The sequence below is a fragment of the Podarcis pityusensis genome, assembly GCF_964106645.2.
Source record: "Podarcis pityusensis genome assembly, chromosome: 16".
In the NCBI taxonomy this organism is placed as follows: Eukaryota; Metazoa; Chordata; class Lepidosauria; order Squamata; family Lacertidae; genus Podarcis; species Podarcis pityusensis.
The window spans coordinates 4684383-4704379 of record NC_138041.1 but is presented as its reverse complement, the minus strand read 5'-3'; the positions used below and the strand labels follow the sequence as shown (position 1 = coordinate 4704379).

Here is a 19997-nt window from a genome sequence, read left to right as displayed (position 1 = left end):
TGGGGACTTCTGAGTTTAGAGAAAAGGCGAGTAAGGGGCAACATGATAGAAGTTTATAAAACTATGCATAGCATAGAGAGAGAGAGAAATTTGTTTTGCATTTTGTTTTGTTTTGTTGGGAAACCCTTTTATTTACACGCAAGACACAAGCCTTCCCAAATCCCCTTACTTCAGAGGAATGAACCGAGAGGAGTGGGTGGCCCCGATTCCAGGTCGGCCGTGCTTAACGCGCTTGTAAGTGATGGAGAACTCTCCCAAATTGTGGCCAATCACTTCAGGCTTGATTTCCACCTGGTTGAAGGTCTTCCCATTGTACACGCCTACCATGCTGCCCACCATTTCCGGAAGGATAATCATGACTCGCAGGTGGGTCTTGACCACCTCAGGCTTCTCCATGGGCAGGGCCTCTTTCTTGGCCTTGCGCAGCCGCTTGAGGAGGGAGTGCTGCTTGCGGCGCAGGCCGCGGTTGAGCCGCCGGCTGTGGCGGGCACTCTACAGCTGCATCAGCTGCTCGTAGGACATGTCGAGGAGGTGGTCCAGGTCAACACCCCGATAGGTGAACTTCCAGAAAGTACGCTTCTTCTTCTTCTGCTTCACTTCCGCCATCTTGCCCGCAGTCTCCTCCAGGAAAAAAAGTGTGAGAGAGAAATATTTTACCTCTCCCATGACACTAGAACTCAGTGACACCCTGAATGCTGGAAGAGTCAGGATACTTAAATTAAAGGACCTCTTCACACAGCACAGAGTTGAACGTTGGAACTCCCTGCCACAGGAGGGAGTGATGGCCACCAACCTAGATGGCTTTAAAAGAGCATTAGGCAAATTTGTGGAGGAGGAGAGGGCTAATGATGGCTACCAGCCATGATGGCTGTGCTCTGCCTCCAGTTGGAGGAAGCAGTGCTTCTCCATACCAGTGACTGGAGGCCGAAGGAGAGGAGAGGGCTCTTGCGATTGGATCCTGCTTCTGAGTTGTCTATTGAGGCATCTGTTTGGTCACTGTGGGAACAGGATGCTGTGCAAATGGTGTGGGAATGTTGAGGGTGGCAGGAGAGGATATATTGATTATTAATATCCGTCCTAATTCACACTGGCAAGTTACTTTATATAGCAGAGTGCGTTCCCCTTCTTACGCAGCAGAAAGCTGGTTGAAAACTTGTGTGAGTCTCTTTTAAGACAACAAACAATTCAATCTGGCTTGCCCAGATTGAGATATGTTCTGTTATTCCTGGTAAGACCCCTTTGATCCCTCCTAAAAGAATAAAATGGGATGTGGGTTAAACCACTGTGCCACTTGGGCTTGCCGGTCGAAAGGTCGGCGGTTTGAATCCCCATGACGGGGTGAGCTCTCGTTGCTCGGTCCCAGCTCCTGCCAACCTAGCAGTTCAAAAGCATGCAGCGCAAGTAGATAAATAGGTACCGCTCCAGCAGGAAGGTAAACGGCGTTTCCGTGTGCTGCTCTGGTTTTGCCAGAAGCGGCTTAGTCATGCTGGCCACATGACCCGGAGAAACTGTCTGTGGAAGCGGACAAACGCTGGCTCCCTCGGCCTGTAAAGCGAGAAGAGCGCCGCAACCCCAGAGTCGTTCGCGACTGGACTTGTCAGGGGTCCCTTTACGTTTACCTAAAAGAATAAAGACACAACAGTCTTATTTATAAGTAACAAAAAAAGTAGTTTTACTCGTGATCAGGCAGAGCACAGTGTGATCCCTGAAGCAAAGCTTTAGGCTTAAAGTTACAAACATGCACAAACAGGTTTACCCCATATGGGAGATAACCTGGGGGACTGCTGGCGGCCAGCAGTCCAGTCCAGGTGAATTAGGAAGTTCGCAGGACGAAAAAGAAGATCAAAGAGAGGGAGGTGGCTGCGTGACTTGGCCTTTTACAAGGTCTGAAAGGTCACGCCCACCTACTAGTCACACGCAAGGAAGGATGCTCCAGGCCAGGAGGAACAGGAAGTTTCGACTGGCTGGACCAACTCTAGCATGACCACTCTAGCAAAACAGGTAATGTTGTACTTGACTGCTCCCAGTGGATTACAACCGACAGATGGGACATTAGCCTGATCCAGCCGCCTCTTCTTACGTTCTTATGCTTTGGCTGGTCTGAGCACCTCTTAATATTACCCCTTAGTCTCATCACCTCTTAAAATGCACATTTTAGCACGCAAATTGCTAACTCCATTAGCATTGACTACTTTGGCAAGAGTCTGCCTCTCGCTTGAGCTGGACCTGGTGGATCTGGAGGCTTCCTGTGATTCCTTTTTCCTAATAACCTACCATTGTGGCAAGGGATCCTCATATTACTTGCTTCGGTTTATGACAGGGAGGGAATCCCTGCCCACTGTACTGGCTCTTCTGTTACGTATATGTGTGTCTGTCTTTCCCCTACGAATGCACCCTTCCCCTCCTCTGACAACTTTCCGCCGAGCTAGTGAAAGCCTTAGCCAGAAAGCAGTAGGCTTGCCGTGATTTAATTCAGTGGCCGGACCTCTGGGCGCGTCATTCCCCTCTCTCCAGCCCTTGGACCTCTCCCCGGCCCCCCACTCTTCTCGCTGGCAGTGCTGTGGGCCCCCCTTGAGTGCCTTCACTTAGCTGGAACATGTCCTTGAACTACGATATTTGGGTGGAGAGGTGCGTCTGCATGCAGGGGAAGTACGAAAGCCTCTTAACTTTTTGCACAGCTGGGGTGTAGGCCTACTGTGCAGAGGTAAGAGCTGCCTCTGTCGCCCTGCCTCCTTTCTCCTCTGGCCCCCGCCCACCGCTGGCACACGGCCTCCCGAAGCTTGCCAAGAAGGAAATGCGGCCCTCGTGACTGAAAAGGCTTCTTCAAGGAAGGAGGCTTCTCAGCCAGGAGCAAAAGGCAGATGAAGAGTCTACCAGGAGATCTATGGGCAGTTGGCAGCTGTAAAGCTCCTGCTTCAGTTGTGAGCGAATACCAGGTGTGGGTTTTTCCTTCCACGGAAGGGCTTTGCATGCCAGGCTCTGGGCTCAAAAGGCATGCTCTGCCCCTCAGCGCCAGCGGTGCATGTGCCCATCTGAGCCACTGTTTTGAAATCTGCTTCTCGGCAGCAACAGATCCTGCAGTCCTGATGTCTGCCCACTTTAAAGTACAGCAGTACCTCAGGTTACATACGCTTCAGGTTACAGCCTCCACTAACCCAGAAATAGTGCTTCAGGCTAAGAACTTTGCTTCAGGATGAGAACAGAAACCGTGCTCCAGTGGCGTGGCAGCAGCAGGAGGCCCCATTAGCTAAAGTGGTGCTTCGGGTTAAGAACAGTTTCAGCTTAAGAACGGACCTCCGAAATGAATTAAGTACTTAACCCGAGGTACCACTGTATTGCAGAGTTACCAAATGAGGACAGTCTATTTTTCTTCACTTTTTAAAAAAAGCCTTAAGAACAGAAACTTGAGCTTCTCTCTCTCTCTCTCTCTCTCTCTCTCTCTCTCTCTCTCTCTCTGTCAGTCTCGCTGTGGCATTTGCACCTGGGCAGGTAATATTGCAGGGGGTGCTGGAGGAGGAGCCAGTTGTGTCCTGCCAGGAAATCCTTGCTGTGTAACATGAGAGCGCTTCGGAACCTGCTTTGTGGTGACACAGCAGGCAGGCGTTTTGTGTGTGTGTTTGGCAGAGCTGGGCAACCTTTGCGCAAGGAACGCTCCCCTTGCTCTGAGGTCTCTGTGGCAACTGGGTGAGAGTGACTCAGGATGATTCAGACACTGACAAGTGGAGACCGGGGGAATATCGACATCACTGCAGAGGTTTCCTGTTTGGGTTTGGAAACCAGGTGAAATCGGACAAGGGCTTCCGCCGTCTCTGATCCCTTGTGAAGAGGCCTTTTTAATGTCAAGATGGGCAGGCCTGCAGCCAATCAGCTCAGCAGGGAGGGATATACATCTCCAATCTGTTCAGTCAGAGAATCATAGAATTGTAGATTCCTGATGAGCATTCTTCAACACACATTTTCTTACTCATTCATTCATTCTTTCACATGCAACAGCATTAATCCAAGGGAAGAAATGGAAGTGATAAAAAATTGTTTAATAATGGAAACTTTCCTGATATACATAAAACCTCCATATCATTATACAAGAACGCATTATGCTATGCCTAATCAAGTGTGTGGGTTTGCATTTTCCTGTCCTTTATTACACCAGTTCAAGATAAAAAGGTTTTTTTCTTTTTAACCATACTGGTGTGTTTATTTATTTGTTTATTTTATTTCAGGACATTTATACACTGCTTGATTGTAAAAACAAAAACCCTCGCAGTGGTTTGCCATTACGAATGCATTTGCCTCCTGGGTTCCTTCAGGAGGAATGGTGGGATTTATTATTATTTTAAGGGGTTGGACTAGATGACCCTCAGGGTCCCCTTCCAACTCTGATTCTGTGACATGAAGCTGCTATCTATGAGATCCTCTGTGGGGTGCCATACACTGTGTGGGCTTTGTGTGTGTCTGTGAAGGAAGCGCAGTGTTCCCTTCCTCCCCTTTTTAAAGTCTGATCATTTTACATTTTTCTAATGGGCCCAACAGCTACTCCTTTCTCCTGGCCTCGTTCAATTTTTTATTTTTATTTTTTTTTTGGCCCTTTGAACATAAAAGAAGAATTCCAACCATTTCTGTCCCCTCGGTGACTTGGCCAGACTTCCTCCATCTGGCTTCTATGCCTGCTTCTGTTTTCCATAAACTGGGGGGGGGGGGAGCGGTCCTCATCGCGTGATTTGGCCCAGTTTTTGGTACTCTTGGAAATAACAGCATCTTCCTTGCGCGCGCATAACAAAGCCTATCCCTGTGCTGGGGAGAAAAGCATCGTCAGCGAACCCAAAGCCAGGGTGGGGGGAGCAGTCGGCCATTCATCTTCTCTCGACTCGCCCCCGCGAGGACTGCAAGCGGAAAACCATCATTAGTAGAGGGCCATAAATGTGGGGCGAAGTCCATCCAGCCATTGCTGCGTCAGTTCTGCAGGAGATAATCTTAATACATAGGCCAGGCTTCCTCAAACTCAGCCCTCTGGATGTTTTTGGCCTACAACTCCCATCATCCCTAGCTAGCAGGACCAGTGGTCAGGGATGATGGGAATTGTAGTCTCAAAACATCTGGAGGGCTGAGGTTGAGGAAGCCTGACATAGGCTCTTTGGATGAGAGAACGATGGATATTGTGGCCGGTCCATATGAACAGGATGGACTGTCCCATCCACAGAATGGGTCCCTTCCAACCGTTCAGTGATTCTATGAATTTATTAGCTGTGGATGGAGAGAAATCCTGTCTTCTGTGATTCCTGCATTGGACTAGAGCAGGCATAGGCAAACTCTGGCCCTCCAGATGTTTGGGACTACAATTCCCATCATCCCTAGCTAACAGGACCCGTGATCAGGGACGATGGGAATTGTAGTCCAAAACATCTGGAGGGCCAGAGTTTGCCTATGCCTGGATTAGAGGACCTTTGGGGGTCCCTTCCAACTCTGCAATTCTACATATATAAACACACCTTTCCTCTTGGCATCAACACTGTCTTTTCCTCTCCCTTTTCCCTATGCTGACTTGCTTCTTACTCTCCTCACCATTTCCCGCATTTGGAATAGCTGTGCTGAGACCTAGCATAGTTTCCCCCAGCCGTCTCAAATAAAAAGGTAATGGCGAGCTTAAAGGGATGCAGAAAAACATGCGCATGTATGTGGAATGCCTCCCCAGTGAGGAAAGGTCAAAGTTTTTCCCCTGCATGCTCAGGTTGGGAAGGGAGGAAGTGACTGGAAGATTGGAGAACACAACAGAGGTGTACAAAATTATGCCTAGCGAGGAAAGCGTGCAAAGCTCTTCTGTGTTGGATTGCCTGGAGGCCTTTGAGAGTCGCCCCAGGTGACCAGGCGGCCTGACTGTTTGAAGCCTGTGCTAGATAGCCCCTGGTGTTGGTTTCAGCCGAATGACTCTGGGTTCAGAGGTGGGGAACATTTCTGGCCCTCCAGATGTTGCTCAGCTCCCAATTCCGATCAGCCCTGGCAGCCAGCATGACCAGTGGTTGGGGATGGGAGCTGCAGTCCAGCAGCAGTTTCCACACTTCTGCTGTAGGTTGGCAGAGAGACAGAGTCCTTTCCAGGGTGGTTCATCCTACTGGGGAAAAAAGAAGTGATGTGATTAAGGGAAAATTGTCAAAACAACCACTCTGCCCACTTTTGGTTTCACTTTGGTTTTCTTAAGGTGAGTTCTCTCTCTCCTCCTCTTGTTTTTATTGTTATTACTGGTTTTACATCTTAGTAAGCTTTGGCTCTGATGAAACCCTGGCCTCTTTTCGTAAAAAAAAAAAGTGACACAGTTGACTTGCCCTAAAAGGCTTTTAAAACTCCCTTTTCTTCACATGCAAAATGGGAGGGGGCGTGAGATTAATGATGGGGAGGATATAACACAGCCTGAGAATCTCCCACTTCTCTTTGTCTGTTTCTCACTTTTGTAGAACTTCTCCCCCCCCCCCCGCCATCCTCCTTCTAACAGAATTGCTCCCTGTTCAGCACCGACCTGTTCCACCTGTTGCAAACGGGTTATTTTATAGTTTTATTACCTTGCTGTCCATCCAGGGTGTTGCCTGCGTTTTCCTCCCCAAAACCCACCATTCTGTTCTCACAAGCGACTGTCCCAAGGACACCCAGTGGGCTTTGCGCCCTGCCTCATATTAAGCTGAAGGATCTGTCCCAGAAGCGATCCTGGGAGCTGCTGTTCCGGAGTGGATCTGGGTATCTAGTCTCTAAAATCCTCAGCGCCTCTGCCAAGCCTCCAGTCTCCAGGGAGGCATTTTGGAAAGCAGGCAACCTCTGGGGGGGAAAAAGACAGGTTGTTCAACCTGTAGGCATTAAGCCAGACCTTTCCTGCTGCCTTCCATGGCATCCAAGTGTCTTAATTATTCCGCATTAACTTAAAGAATTTGTGGGCTCCAGGGAGCACTGCTAGCTCAGATAACCTTCAAATAAGATCATAGGACAGGTTTGTCAACTGCTTGTAGCCTGGATGGCTTAAATCAGGGATGGGGAGCTTTGGCCCTTCCCAGATGTTGTTAGTCGGGGAGTCACAGCTCTGCGGCATTCAGAAGACGACGCAGTTGCACTGGCTTCCAGAATGTACCTCTGAATACCAGGTGCTGGAGCAAGCAGCAGGAAGAGAAGTTGGCTTCCTCTGGCTCTCCTGTGTCGGAAGCAAAGCGCTGTTTCTCTGAGGACAGAATATTCCGCCACTGAGTTGTTTTACCTGGAGGGGGGGGGTTGTTTTGCTGTGCAAAGCGCCTGCAGTTTGTTCTCTCTGTTGAGATGGGGCAGGTGGGGAGGGAATGTGCAGAGCTGGTTTTTTTAAAAACAAAAAACTTGCCTTTTCTCTCCTCGACTTTCTCCCTCCCTCTCCCTTCCTTTTTTACATTTAAAAAAAACGAAAACAAAAAACCCCCCACCCCTTTCCCCCTCCCTCTCATTCATTTCTCAGGAGTTGTCATCGAGTACGGAGAGCCTTGATAGATCATTTTGCTCCGTAAGTGGCCTGCGTTTCAGCTTTTTTGGTTTTTCTCCCCCACCTCTTCCAACTGGGCTGCCTGCTTCCCTTCCCGTGATTTACCAAAAATCAACAACAAATAATTTCTTTCGCAGCAGCATTTCCTCTCTGTTGTCATCTTAAGCCACTTTGCTAAGCCCGCCAATCACCCTTGGCAAACGCATCTTGCAGAGCATCAAAGGCAAAATCCATTCCTCTCTTCTCTTCCACCACTTTGGAAAAAATGAAATAAAATCACCCCAGCGAGCCAAATACTACACTGCTGTTAGCCATTTTTGACTCAGCCTCTTTGGCTAACCAACTTCCTTGGCTGTCATGCCTCTCTCTCTCTCTCTCTCTCTCTCTCTCTCTCCCATCACTCATGCGCCACCCGCGTGCATGTTGAGCTTGGGAAGGGGGGTTGTGGAGCTCTGCATGGTATGAGGCTCCCCAGCAGGTTTGTCTTGTTTATACTAAAGTCGTGTCAAGTGCAAATTGGCAGCCAGTGGTCTCTATGGCACATAACGCTTAACCATAGTTAATAGAGGCACAGTTGGAGCCACGCCATTGTTTAAAAAGCCTTGGTTTACTGTGTCACCAAATACAGTGGTACCTTGGTTTACGAACTTAATCCGCTCCGGAAGTCCTTTCTTAAACCAAAGCGTTCTTTAACCAAGGCATGCTTTCCCATAGCAGCAGGGAACTCAATTTACACTCAACAGGAAGCAGAACGTGTTCTTAAACCAAGGCAAAGTTCACAAACCAAAACACCTACTTCCAGGTTTGCAGTGTTCTTAGTCCAAGTTGTTCATAAACTAAGCTGTTCTTAAACCAAGGTACCACTGTAGTTAAAAAGTGTTAAATAATACAGGCAGATTCCAGGCAGAAAAGCTCTGATAACACTTCACAGAGCAAAGCTGAACAAAACCACTGTATAATTTGAGGAGATAGGAACACAAAGGCTTTTTCTTCCTTGGTTTAAGCCCTTGTACATAGCAGTGAGACGGTGGACCCCATATACAGAGGGGGAAAAACTTGATCACAATGACACAGCCAATCAGGGCATGTGCTGCCTTAGTGAATGCTATGCCATTCTATTTCGTTGCTATGCAAAACCTCCACCCCATCCCCCTTTGGGCCAGTTAACTTGAACACTTGACAGATTTAACCCTTGAGGTACAAACTAAATGAGCCTTCTGTTAACTCATCCAACAAAAAGCACCAGCCAATAGCTGCTGAACCTTGAAGCAATTTGGACTTTTAGCTACTCTTCACTCGTAAAGCTTTGGGGCAGCAACAGCTCCTAACCACAGTTGAGGTGGTCTCTGTTCACACGTAATGCTCACCTATGCTTAACAGTAAGTTTAATAAATCATTTCCCTTAACGAGCAGCCTCTAACCATAGTTAAGCTGCTGGGCAGTATTCACGCATAGCAATAAACCATGGTTTGACAAACCCTGGTTTGGTAAACCATGGTTTAGTGCTCACATGGGTGGGGGGCAGTGATCCAGACAGACAGTGGAATGGTGGACCCTCTGGTGGGTACAGTGGACCCTCTGGATACGAACGTAATTCGTACTGGGGGTCCGTACTTACCCCAAAAAGTCTGTATCCGGAAGCGCCGCTTCTGTACACTCATGCAGTGCGATAGAGCGCTCCTGCGCATGCGTGAAGCGAAATCTGGAAGTATACACTTCCGGGTTTGCTGCGTTCATAACTCAAAATTACGTTACCCAAAGGTAACGTAACTCGAGGTACCACTGTACTCCCAAACAGGCAGTGATGTTTCACAACCATAGTGTATCCCAGTAGTCCCTTCTTATATGATTCCAGCCCTTGCCCTGTGCCATTCTCCCAGGTCTAGCCACACACACACCTCATAACCCTCAAGCAGGTATTTCAGGCTCTGTAAATTGTGAGAAGCAAACCTGTTTCTAGAAGTGCACCCAGTTTGATTTTCCTGAAATGTTTATAAGTGGAAGGAAGCCTAGCTGCTGCTGCTGCTGCTGCACTATTACATTTTATCCTCTTACAGCTAGAGTTCTAGGCCTCCTACAAAGCAAGTACAGTAGTTAATCTCGTGGCCTTTCTTCGTGGTCTTACACGTGGCATTTTATAAGCCCAAAGGGCCTTTTATACATAGGACAGCCCATTGTTAATTCATATCACTCATGAAGAGTTCAGCATTCCAAGAGCTTTGTTTAGTCCTTAGCATTGCATTTGCAGTGACTTACCATTTTATAATATATATGAAGCATCTGAACCCAAACACACAAACATTTAAAAAACAAGATAGTCTTTACTTCCTGTTGGCTTGCATTCTAATATACACAGCACCAAAGGAAAATGAATGGGGAGGGGAGAGGAAGCTGAGCAATTTCAGATGCTAATTTTTGATGAAACAAGAATTGACTCCTCCCTTGGGCTCACGGAGATGGAGTCGGCTTTTCAAATTGGATTACACTGCGGAATATTTCATTCTGAATTACGCACCCTCTTCTTGTTTTGGGAGCAAAGGGATTTTTGTGTTTCATTTTTCAAAGTCAAGTTCAGCGTATCCACAGCACTACCTCGGGCTGCACAAGGCTGGTGGTGGTGGAAGTCTTGCGGCAAGTGACCTGCCTGCTTTGAAGATACGGCCTGAATAAGGAAAACATTTGGAAGCACCATTGAATTGTTCGTCGCAGGCCTTCCGTATTCATATTTTGTTTCTCTTTGCTCAGATGAGCAATTAAAAGAGGAAATGCTGTTCTCTCTGCTGCCCTTCAATTATTACATATATTTTTAATTTGGCGCTCCTTGTGTTGAGTAGAAATTTTCATTTGCTTGTCTTCTTTCTTCCCTCATCTGTCTACAAATAATTTCTCCCCTCTTTTCGTTGAAATTTTTGCTTTTAGCAATTATACCTGATTCTTCTTCTCCCCTAAGAATACCCGACCCTCTTCTTGATAATGGGTGGAATCAACGTATGAGCTCGTGATGAGAACATAGGCTTGGACTTTGGGGAAGATCCTTCAGTTCCTCCAATCGAAAACTCCTCCCTGACTTTAAATCCATTCTGTCTTGTATCAATCAACCCAGCCTTTCTCTTCTCTCAAATCCATCCCACCTCCCTCTTGCTTCAATATGGGACAAGGGGAGGGGAGGGGATATCAATTTTGGTTCATGTTTAATGCTTCCCAAAACCCAGTACACAGACACCCCACAGTTCTCTGGGTTTTGCAGTGCAATTCTCCAAAGTTGAATTTATTTATTTTTGTAAAATAAAATAAAAAGTAATGCATGTGCGTATTAGGGGAAAGTGTTTACAAAAACAATTCATTTAGAAAACAAGCATGCAGGAAATGTGTATGTTTGGGGGGAGATCGCATCTGAAAATCAGTGTATTAGGAATGACGCGCACTAAAACACCGGCAGGTTTGTGAGTGCTTTAAAACTATCATCATTCAAAGACTGGCGCGGAAATGTGGCAGGCAGAATTTCAGGTGGGAAAGAGGTTGAGAAATTGAAAGAAAGTGGAACGGAAAGATTTGCCTTGCTTCATTGGACACCATCTTGCTTGCTTGTCAATCTGTTTGGCCACTTCCAAATGTAAGCAGCGCCTCCCCCCCCCTTCCTTGGTTGGCCCTCCCCAGGAATCTGAAGCGTAAGGCTTTGCTATAATGTGGGTGCGAGGGTGAGGGACTCCGACTCCCATCAGCCCCTGCCAGCATGGCTAAGAGCCAGGGATGATGGGAGCTGAAGTCCAACGACATCCAGAGGCGCTGTAGGTTCCTACAGTGTTGTTTTTTTAGGGGTGGGGGGAGAAGAACGGATCTTCACCTGCTTCCTCTTTGGGTTGTGGCTTATGGTGCTATCTAAGCACTAGCACTTAACAACAGGCATAGGCAGACTCTGCCCTCCAGATGTTTTGGGACTACAACTCCCGTCATCCCTAGCTAACAGGACCGGCGGTCAGGGATGATGGGAGTTGTAGTCCCAAAACATCTGGAGGGCCGAGTTTGCCTATGCCTCCTTAACAAAGTTAAGTGCCAGCCCCAAGGACCCTACAGTCTGAATTTAGAAAGGAGACGAGAAGGGATGATTGTGAGCAAACCATAGCTATACATTTGGCCTGGCCTGCATGTAACACTAAACCGTGGTTTATTTCATGGAGGGCAGGAGCAGGAGCCTGACTGCAGAAGGCGGCTGAAGCCAGCCCACCCTGATCAGACACTTTCAGGCCTTAGTTTTTTTCCAGGATCTCAGGCGGTTGATCTTTTCCAGCTCCCACAAACCATACAGATCCTCTCTACAGGCTGGCATACAACTCTGCTTCGGACCCTTGCCTTTTCCCCTCCCCTTTGCTGGAAAAACTCTGGAATCTGGAAAACCCAGAGTTCTTTGTTCCAAAATCTTTTTACAGAAACGTTAAGAGATTTCCTATGTTGTTCTTGGCTGCGGTCCTATAATTCCGATTAGGCCAGGGGCAAGTCTCAGCGGAGCCAGGGCTTCTTGGTAAACAGCGCTGCTGAGAACTGAATCCCAGCTACCCTAATTTGCTGCTTTGTGGGGCTCTGTAGCAACCCGAGGTGGGGTATTACCTGTTCTGGTGGTGGTGAGGGGAGACCCCAACAGGGAATCCTGGTGGCTCCTTAAGGCGTCTTAACGTGGCAAAAGTTCCAGTTGCATCAGGTGTGACCTGATTCCCCCAGTGTGGGAGAGATGGGAAACTTTGTGTTGGCAACACAACAGCCCCAAAGCCCCCCCTTTTTCCCCACACACCCCAAAGCTGTCAGGGAATCCCTTCCTCCCTCAAACCAGGGCAGTCTCTCTCCTCTGTGCTCTTCACCTTCATTCCCCCTCTTAACTTTCTCTTTCCCCCTCCCAAAAAACCTTCCCCCCCTCTTTTTGCGTGCTCTCTACTTCATCACCAGCTTCATACAGTTAACACCCTTCTCTTGCCCCCCCCTTCCCCTTTACTGCATGTCTCTTTGACCAGCGCTTGGTTTTGGTGGTGGCAGGAATGGCTTATTAATTTCAAATTATCCTTTTTTTAAAAAAAACAAAAAACCCTTTCCTGTGACGGGAGAGTAAACTGCTGAAGTGAAGCCGGTTGTTTTTGAAGAAGGGGGGTGGGCAGGGAGCAGTTATGCAGGAAATGGAATCCCCCCCCCCCACTGTGATGTTAATAATCACCATCATCAGTGGAAATAATTAGCTGTATATAGTTTCCAGTGCCTAAATCGGTCCAGCGTCTCAGCATCCTGACGGCCCTGAAAGGTAGTCCAATGTGGCTTTATTTTGAGGGTGACTGGGTCCGAATGCCTTTCTGGAGTGGACAGCGCACCTCTTGGCGCCCTTTGGGTTCAACCTTCTGTGATTTTAACCCCAAGGGTGACGGAGGCATCTGTGGCCATCCAAGTGTTTCTTGGACCACGCGGCACCCTAACCTTACCATTGGCCATGGAGGCACAGCTGTGGGACTCCGCAGGTGTTCCTCATCCTCTTTTCACAGGTGACGGTTCCTGTGGGTGTCTTCTTGACATTCCTAAGCGTTTAATCGCTTAACAATTATAAATCATATAAACTACTTGCTTAAAAAGCAAACAGGAAAACACACAGTCTCTTCTCTTCCTTGCTAGGTTGGTTTTATATATATATACTGTACAGTCGTACCTTGGAAGCCTTGCGAGTCAAACGTTTTGGCTCCCAAACGCCGCCGACCCGGAAGTGAGTGTTCCGGTTTGCGAACATTCTTTGGAACCCAAACACGGGTTCCGATTGGCTGCAGGAGGTTCCTGCAGCCAATCAGAAGCCGCGCCTTGGTTTCCAAACGTTTTGGAAGTCGAATGGACTCCCGGAACGGATTTCGTTCAACTTCCAAGGTACGACTTTATCTATAAAGCTGGCATTGTTCACAAACGCTTGTCAACAATTTGGACTTTTTAGCAGCGAGGGCAGCAACTTCTGCGCAGCACCGCTTGGTGTTCTTTCAAAGGATTCCTAGCTTTTCGCACCCTCTGCTGGCTATTTGAGAAAGAGCAACCTCTCTGTGGGTTTTTTTTGGAGAGGAAGGCTGGTGTCAATCAAGAGTAAAAGGTTAAATGTTTTGCTGGGGTTTGAGGCGGGTGGCTTCAGGTTTCAAGACATCTGCAAGAAAATGAGAATGTTCCAAGGGGGGGTGGCGGTTAAAGAAGACTCAAATGTGGATTTGTTGCCTTTTTGCAGTCTTAAGGTCACATCCACACCATCGTTTTAAAGCACATGGCTTGCCACCAAAGTAAGGAGTGTAGCGTGTTAAGGATGCTGGGAATTATAGTTCCATGGGGATAAACGACAGTTCCTGCTTCTCAAATGTTTAGTGTGGATGTGACCCAATAGTAGGCGGGTAGCCTATGTTGTTTAGGCAGCCCCTGTCAAATTGAACCCTTGTTGCCGTTACTAACCTGTGTTAAAAGGGGGGGAAATATAGTCTTTCAAAGTGAACTCAAAGAATTGTAGCTCTGTGCAGGGAAGGCAGTAGAGTATCTCCTAACCACTCCCAGTGCCTTTACAGTTCCCAGAATTCTTTGGGGACGCCATGACTGTTTAAAGTGAGATCATATAGCCCCACCTGCGTTTCCTATTTAAAGCAACATCATGCTGCTTTAAACAGTCATGGCTTCTCACCTACCCTGGAGAATCTTGGGAAACTGTAGTTTGTTCAGGGTGTGGGAGTGTTCTCGGGAGGCTGCATAGGAGGGGGAGAGAGCTACAGTCCCAGAGCTCCCTTTTAAACCACTTTGGCAACCATAGCTCTGTGCGTGGAATAGGGGATCTCCCAACAACCCCCAGCGCCCTTAAACTACAGTTCCCAGAATTCTTTGGAGGGGGAGCCATGATTGTTTAAAGCCGTATCATAGTGCTTTAAATGTATGGTGCAAATGTGGCCTGAGTTAGACGTGAGCTGGATCCCATCCCCAGGGTGGTGGGCAGAAGACTGAACTAGGTATCCTCTCGGCCCGACCTAATCCTGGTCATTCAGATGGCTTTAATCAGAATAGGAACATTTCTCTCATTTGTCAGGCAAAAATTGGCATCCTCCTGTAACTCCTGAGGGTCCTCAAGGCAGGCACCCTCTGTGCAAAAACCGCTTCCAACTTCTGTCTCCTTCTCTCCCTCCCTCTAAAATTGGGGGCGGGGGAGCCCCACAACCCTGCGCAGCCCGTCCGCCTGGCCCCGGAGCGAGAGTTCATCAAGTCTCTGATGGCCATCGGGAAGCGCCTGACGACGCTGCCAACCAAAGAGCAGAAGACGCAGCGCCTCATCTCCGAGCTCTCCCTGCTCAACCACAAGCTGCCAGCCCGTGTCTGGCTCCCCACCGCTGGGTTTGACCACCACGTGGTGCGGGTCCCACACACCCAGGCCGTCGTGCTGAACTCCAAGGACAAGGTAAGGGGGCTGAGGAAGGAACGGGGGCAAGAGCTCCAGTGGAATCGGGTTGCATCCAGCTAAATTCTACTCAGAGGTAGATCCCAAGGCTGAAAACACATCAGCTGTGTGCGGGAGAAATTGTAAGGTCACCGGCTCATGGATCCACATGTGGTGGCAGTGTCCGAAGTCTTTTTGTTTTGGGCAGAAACGGGGAACGGCACTTCTGTCCTAGTGCTGGAAAACTGCTTGACATCTTTCCCATAAGGATCTCATTTATCACCTGATGACTGCAGCACGCCTTGCTACCTCAAGGCGTTAGAAGACTAAACACAGACCTGCTTGAAATCTGAAACTCAAAAATCTGGGACTTAGTATTAACGGACAAACCAACAACCCACACATGAGTTAAGCAGACAAGAAAACCAATGCATTTCTCAAACACATGGCTGATCAGTTTTTAGTCGTTTCGCTCGGTAATGGTAGATATGTATACCATCGATGCATAACTTTGAATGCATTTTTCTGGATCCATGCAGAAACAGTTTGAAGGGAGCTTTTCCCAAGGGAAAGTTAATAATGATGGAGGCAGAGGCACACTTTGCAATTAGCAATAGGAGCCAAGTGTTGGGAAGAACAGTGCACTGAGCCCTCCTTCGCCCAGAGTAGAAATAAGCTGCCTGTCCCCAAAACATCACCACAAATCTCCCGTCCTGTTTTGTCAGACGTTGTAAACTTGTCCAGTCAGAGTCCTTTCTCTTTCTCCCTCCCTCCTCCCCGTCTTCAGGCTCCTTACCTAATCTATGTGGAAGTACTTGAATGTGAAAACTTCGACACCACTAACGTCCCGGCCCGGATCCCAGAGAACCGTATCCGTAGCACGCGATCCGTGGAGAACCTCCCAGAGTGCGGGATCACGCACGAGCAGCGGGCCAGCAGCTTCACCACTGTCCCCAACTACGACAACGATGACGAGGCTTGGTCTGTGGACGACATTGGGGAGCTGCAGGTGGAGGTATTTCGATGAAATCATTATCATTTAGCTTCGCAAATATAAAAAGGTTGACTTTTTAACGTTTTGGTGGAATATTTCCAGTCACTTTAAACTCGTCTTATTCAAACCTTTTGTGTGAAAAAAGGGGGAGAAATGCATAAAAATCATTAAGAATTATCGGAGCACATCAGATTAGCGTGCCAAATCTCCCTTATGCATAACAGACATGTAAAAAAGCAGGAGGAGCAAGAAGACGAGAGAAGAAGGCTTGATAAGTCAGCAAGGGGCTTCAGTGCTGTCCAATGAAATAATTTTCTCTGCTGATGAAAATGAAGGACAAATAGCTGGTGCCTAAGATGAAAATGGGGACGCGGGTGGCGCTGTGGGTTAAACCACAGAGCCTAGGACTTGCCGATCAGAAGGTCAGCAGTTCGATTCCCTGCGACGGGGTTGCTCGGTCCCTGTTCCTGCCAACCTAGCAGTTCGAAAGCACGTCAAAGTGCAAGTAGATGAATAGGTACCGCTCCGGTGGGAAGGTAAACGGCATTTCCGTGCGCTGCTCTGGTTCGCCAGAAGCGGCTTAGTCATGCTGGCCACATGACCCGGAAGCTGTATGCCGGCTCCCTCGGCCAATAAAGCAAGATAAGCTCTGCAACCCCAGAGTCGGTCACAACTGGACCTAACGGTCAGGGGTCCCTTTACCTTTAAGATGAAAATGATGGAAGTTATGAATTGGCATTAATTACACCAAGTACGTACCGCTGCTGCTGTCACCACTTTTATGGGTGCTGACTTGATCCCTGATGAAGACAAGAGGCTTATAGTTGGTCACAATAAAGCCAAAAAGGCCCAAGAAAAATCCCTGGATCAGGAATTCAATTACCTTTGTCAGAAGGGTGAAATGGACTGCATCTTTTTTGATGGCCTTGAAGGTACAGCTAAAGCGATGCTGAAAGCAGGGCTTTTCCTTCAACAATGTGCCACGGAAACGAATGAAACCTCTCTGCTTCCATTGAGCTCTTCCTTCCTTCCTTTGTTCTCCAGCTCCCAGAGATTCACACCAACAGCTGTGACAACATCTCCCAGTTCTCTGTGGACAGCATCACCAGCCAGGAGAGCAAAGAGCCCGTCTTCATAGCTGCTGGAGATATCAGGTGAGTGGGAGTCTAGAAGAAACGTCCGTTGCTTGGCAATGAGGGGTTCAGGTCTAGGAATAGAACATCCCTTATAAAAACCCCAAAAACCTGAGAATAGTATAATCCAGTTCCGCTTCCGTGTGTAGCAAAATCCCCCCTGAGGCGTTCTCAAAGTAAAGGAAGGATTGAACTCTGATTAATAAGAATACACTCAGAGGCTTGAACCAGCAAGACTCTGGGAAGGGTGCGTATAATATTCTGTGTCTCGCCACCCTCCGGCCCAGGTCGTTTTATTCCCAAAAGAGCCTTTTACAGAGTGTTCGTAAGAACCAATCAGATTTTTTCTGAGCATTTCAACAAACCCCATGTGGGGACACCGTTAGACTACCAAAACTAATTAAGCATGGGGTAAATAAAACAGAACTACAAAGGAGTGCATTTGGCAACCCCTGAGGTCATAAGCAAGCAATACACATGATAGGAAGGATGGCCAGGAGGACAGCGACCATTCTCACCTTTAGGTGAGATCTGTTTCCTGGCCCTAAGATTAACATCCTAAGATTAACATATCAGAAAAGCTATATCAAATAAACTTGCCCACTATCTTTATGGCCCAGGATGCATGCCTGGCAAAGCAACTGGGCTGTGTACGTGACTTGTCAAGCAAGAGAAATGGACTATAGAGGAAATGGCCAGAGATGCAGAGGGTTGTGGGATTTGATCAGAAATTATTGTCAGTGTATCAAACCCAGTCAAGGCAATGCATTCATCGTGGACACAATGGCTTGATGCATATTATCTAATTCCTCATAGTAATCCCACCTGACCCCACACTCTGGATATTTGCACTCCTACACCCCCCCCCCCCAAATTAACATTTCTCTTTCCTCTTGCAGGAGACGCCTCTCGGAACAGCTTGCCCACACTCCAACATCCTTCAAGAGGGACCCCGAAGACCCTTCTGCTGTCGCCCTGAAGGAGCCGTGGCAGGAGAAAGTCAGGTGAGGGCACTGGAGGGTCAGAGCAGAGGGTGGTGGGGCCCCAGTTGTGTCTCCACGGCCTGACGTGCTAAGAAGCCAGGCATTGGCTGCGGGCCGAGAGGCTCTCCCCATCTCTTGCGTGGGGCAGCGGGGCTGTTCGGGTTCCTCAGGGCTTGGCAAGGGTGGCCCGAGTCTCCCGCGCCAGGCCAGGGCGGAACCAACTGCTTCCTGCTGCTTTGTTGCAGACGGATCCGGGAGGGCTCTCCGTATGGCCACCTCCCAAACTGGCGCCTCCTCTCTGTGATCGTGAAATGTGGCGATGATCTCCGGCAAGAGCTGCTGGCCTTCCAGGTGCTCAAACAGCTACAGGTAGGGAATACTCCACAGCCGTGCCTCTTTCTCCTTTCTCTTTCCTCCCTCAAGGGCTTCTGAGTTTGGTCAAGTCGGATGCAGTGCTGGTGTAGTGGTTAGAGTGTCAACCTGGGAGAGTTGTTGTTGTTTAGTCATTTATTTGTGTCCGACTCTTCGTGACCCCCTGGACCAGAGCACGCCAGGCACTTCTGTCTGCCACTGCCTCCCGCAGTTTGGTCAAACGCATGCTGGTAGCTTCGAGAACACTGTCCAACCATCTCGTCCTCTGTCGTCCCCTTCTCCTTGGGCCCTCCATCTTTCCCAACATCAGGGACTTTTCCAGGGAGTCTTCACTTCTCATGAGGCGGCCAAAGTCTTGGAGCCTCAGCTTCAGGATCTGTCCTTCCAGTGAGCACTCAGGGCTGATTTCCTGAAGAATGGAGAGGTTTGATCTTCTTGCAGTCCATGGGACTCTCCAGAGTCTCCTCCAGCACCAGAATTCAAAAACATCCATTCTTCGGCGATCAGCCTTCTTTATGGTCCAGCTCTCACTTCCATACACCACGACTGGGAAAACCAGAGCTTTAACTATATGGACCTTTGTTGGCAAGGTGATGTCTCTGCTTGGGTTCAAATTCCTCCTCAGCTCTTGGGGGCCTAACCTCCCTTGCAGGGTGGTTGTGAGGATAAAATGGAGTGAAAGAGAACCAAGTGCGCCACGTTGAGCTCTCTGGAGGAAAAAAGTGGAATAAAAATTTGAATAAAAATCATAATACAGTGGAACCCCGGTTTTCGAGCGTCTCCTCCTGTCTGGGACACCCCTGTAGTCTGGAGATGCCCGTCAAAATTTTGCAAGGGACATTTTGCATGCTGGACTTCTCTCCCCCCACCCCACACAAAAAACTCAATGGTCTCCTGTTGCAAAGCGCCTTTCTTTCGTTTGCTTTCCTCCTCCAGTCCATCTGGGAGCAGGAGCGCGTCCCCCTGTGGATCAAGCCATACAAAATCCTCGTCATCTCTGCCGACAGCGGCATGATCGAGCCGGTGGTCAACGCCGTCTCCATCCACCAGGTCAAGAAGCAGTCGCAGCTTTCTCTGCTGGACTACTTCCTGCAGGAGCATGGGAACTACACCACCGAGGCCTTCCTGACCGCCCAGCGCAACTTCGTGCAGAGCTGCGCCGGCTACTGCCTGGTCTGCTACCTGCTGCAAGTCAAAGACAGGTGAGGGGTTCCTGGGGGAAGCTGGGGCAAGGCAGTGGGCACAGAAGGGGTGCTCAGCACATTGCAGAGAGAAGCCTCGCTGCTGCCAGTTTCAGAGCAAGAGGGAGCAGCCCCATAGTGCATCAGTGGCAGGGGATAGAGATGGAAAGAAAGGGGAAAGCCACTTTCCGACAATTAAGCTTAGAACCTAATTAGTCTCCACAATCCCCCAAGCTAAACGCCAGTGGTTCCCAAACTTTTTCAGGCAGCGCCAACCTTTCGGTTCCAGAAATTCACCCCTGCCCTATAAGAAACATGGTTTGGAATAGCGGTTTGCACAACCCACTAAGGAAGGTTACAGCACAATAAAAGTCAAAAGAGCAACGATTAATTGCACATTCATTCAAAGCCCAGTTGAAACTATTTTGCTGTGTGAA

At 48.6% G+C, this 19997-nt stretch overlaps 1 protein-coding gene and 1 pseudogene across 4 annotated transcripts in view; one reads left to right on the top strand and one right to left on the bottom strand.

Annotated features, from left to right (window-relative positions):
* The window catches only part of PI4KB (phosphatidylinositol 4-kinase beta), a 49633-nt gene that overhangs the window by 21014 nt on the left and 8622 nt on the right, over positions 1-19997 (top strand). For 2 of the 3 annotated variants that reach the window (XM_080984579.1, XM_080984577.1), the window contains exons 4-10: positions 7460-7504; positions 14691-14918; positions 15685-15912; positions 16936-17045; positions 17924-18028; positions 18253-18376; positions 19316-19581. In XM_080984579.1, coding sequence (XP_080840705.1) covers positions 7460-7504; positions 14691-14918; positions 15685-15912; positions 16936-17045; positions 17924-18028; positions 18253-18376; positions 19316-19581 — 1106 coding nt within the window. The remainder of the gene's footprint in view (positions 1-7459; positions 7505-14690; positions 14919-15684; positions 15913-16935; positions 17046-17923; positions 18029-18252; positions 18377-19315; positions 19582-19997) is intronic. The other variant, XM_080984578.1, reaches the window with a different exon arrangement.
* On the bottom strand, positions 100-623 carry LOC308465072 (small ribosomal subunit protein uS19 pseudogene; annotated as a pseudogene). The gene has a single exon. The product of its transcript is annotated as a small ribosomal subunit protein uS19 pseudogene (transcript).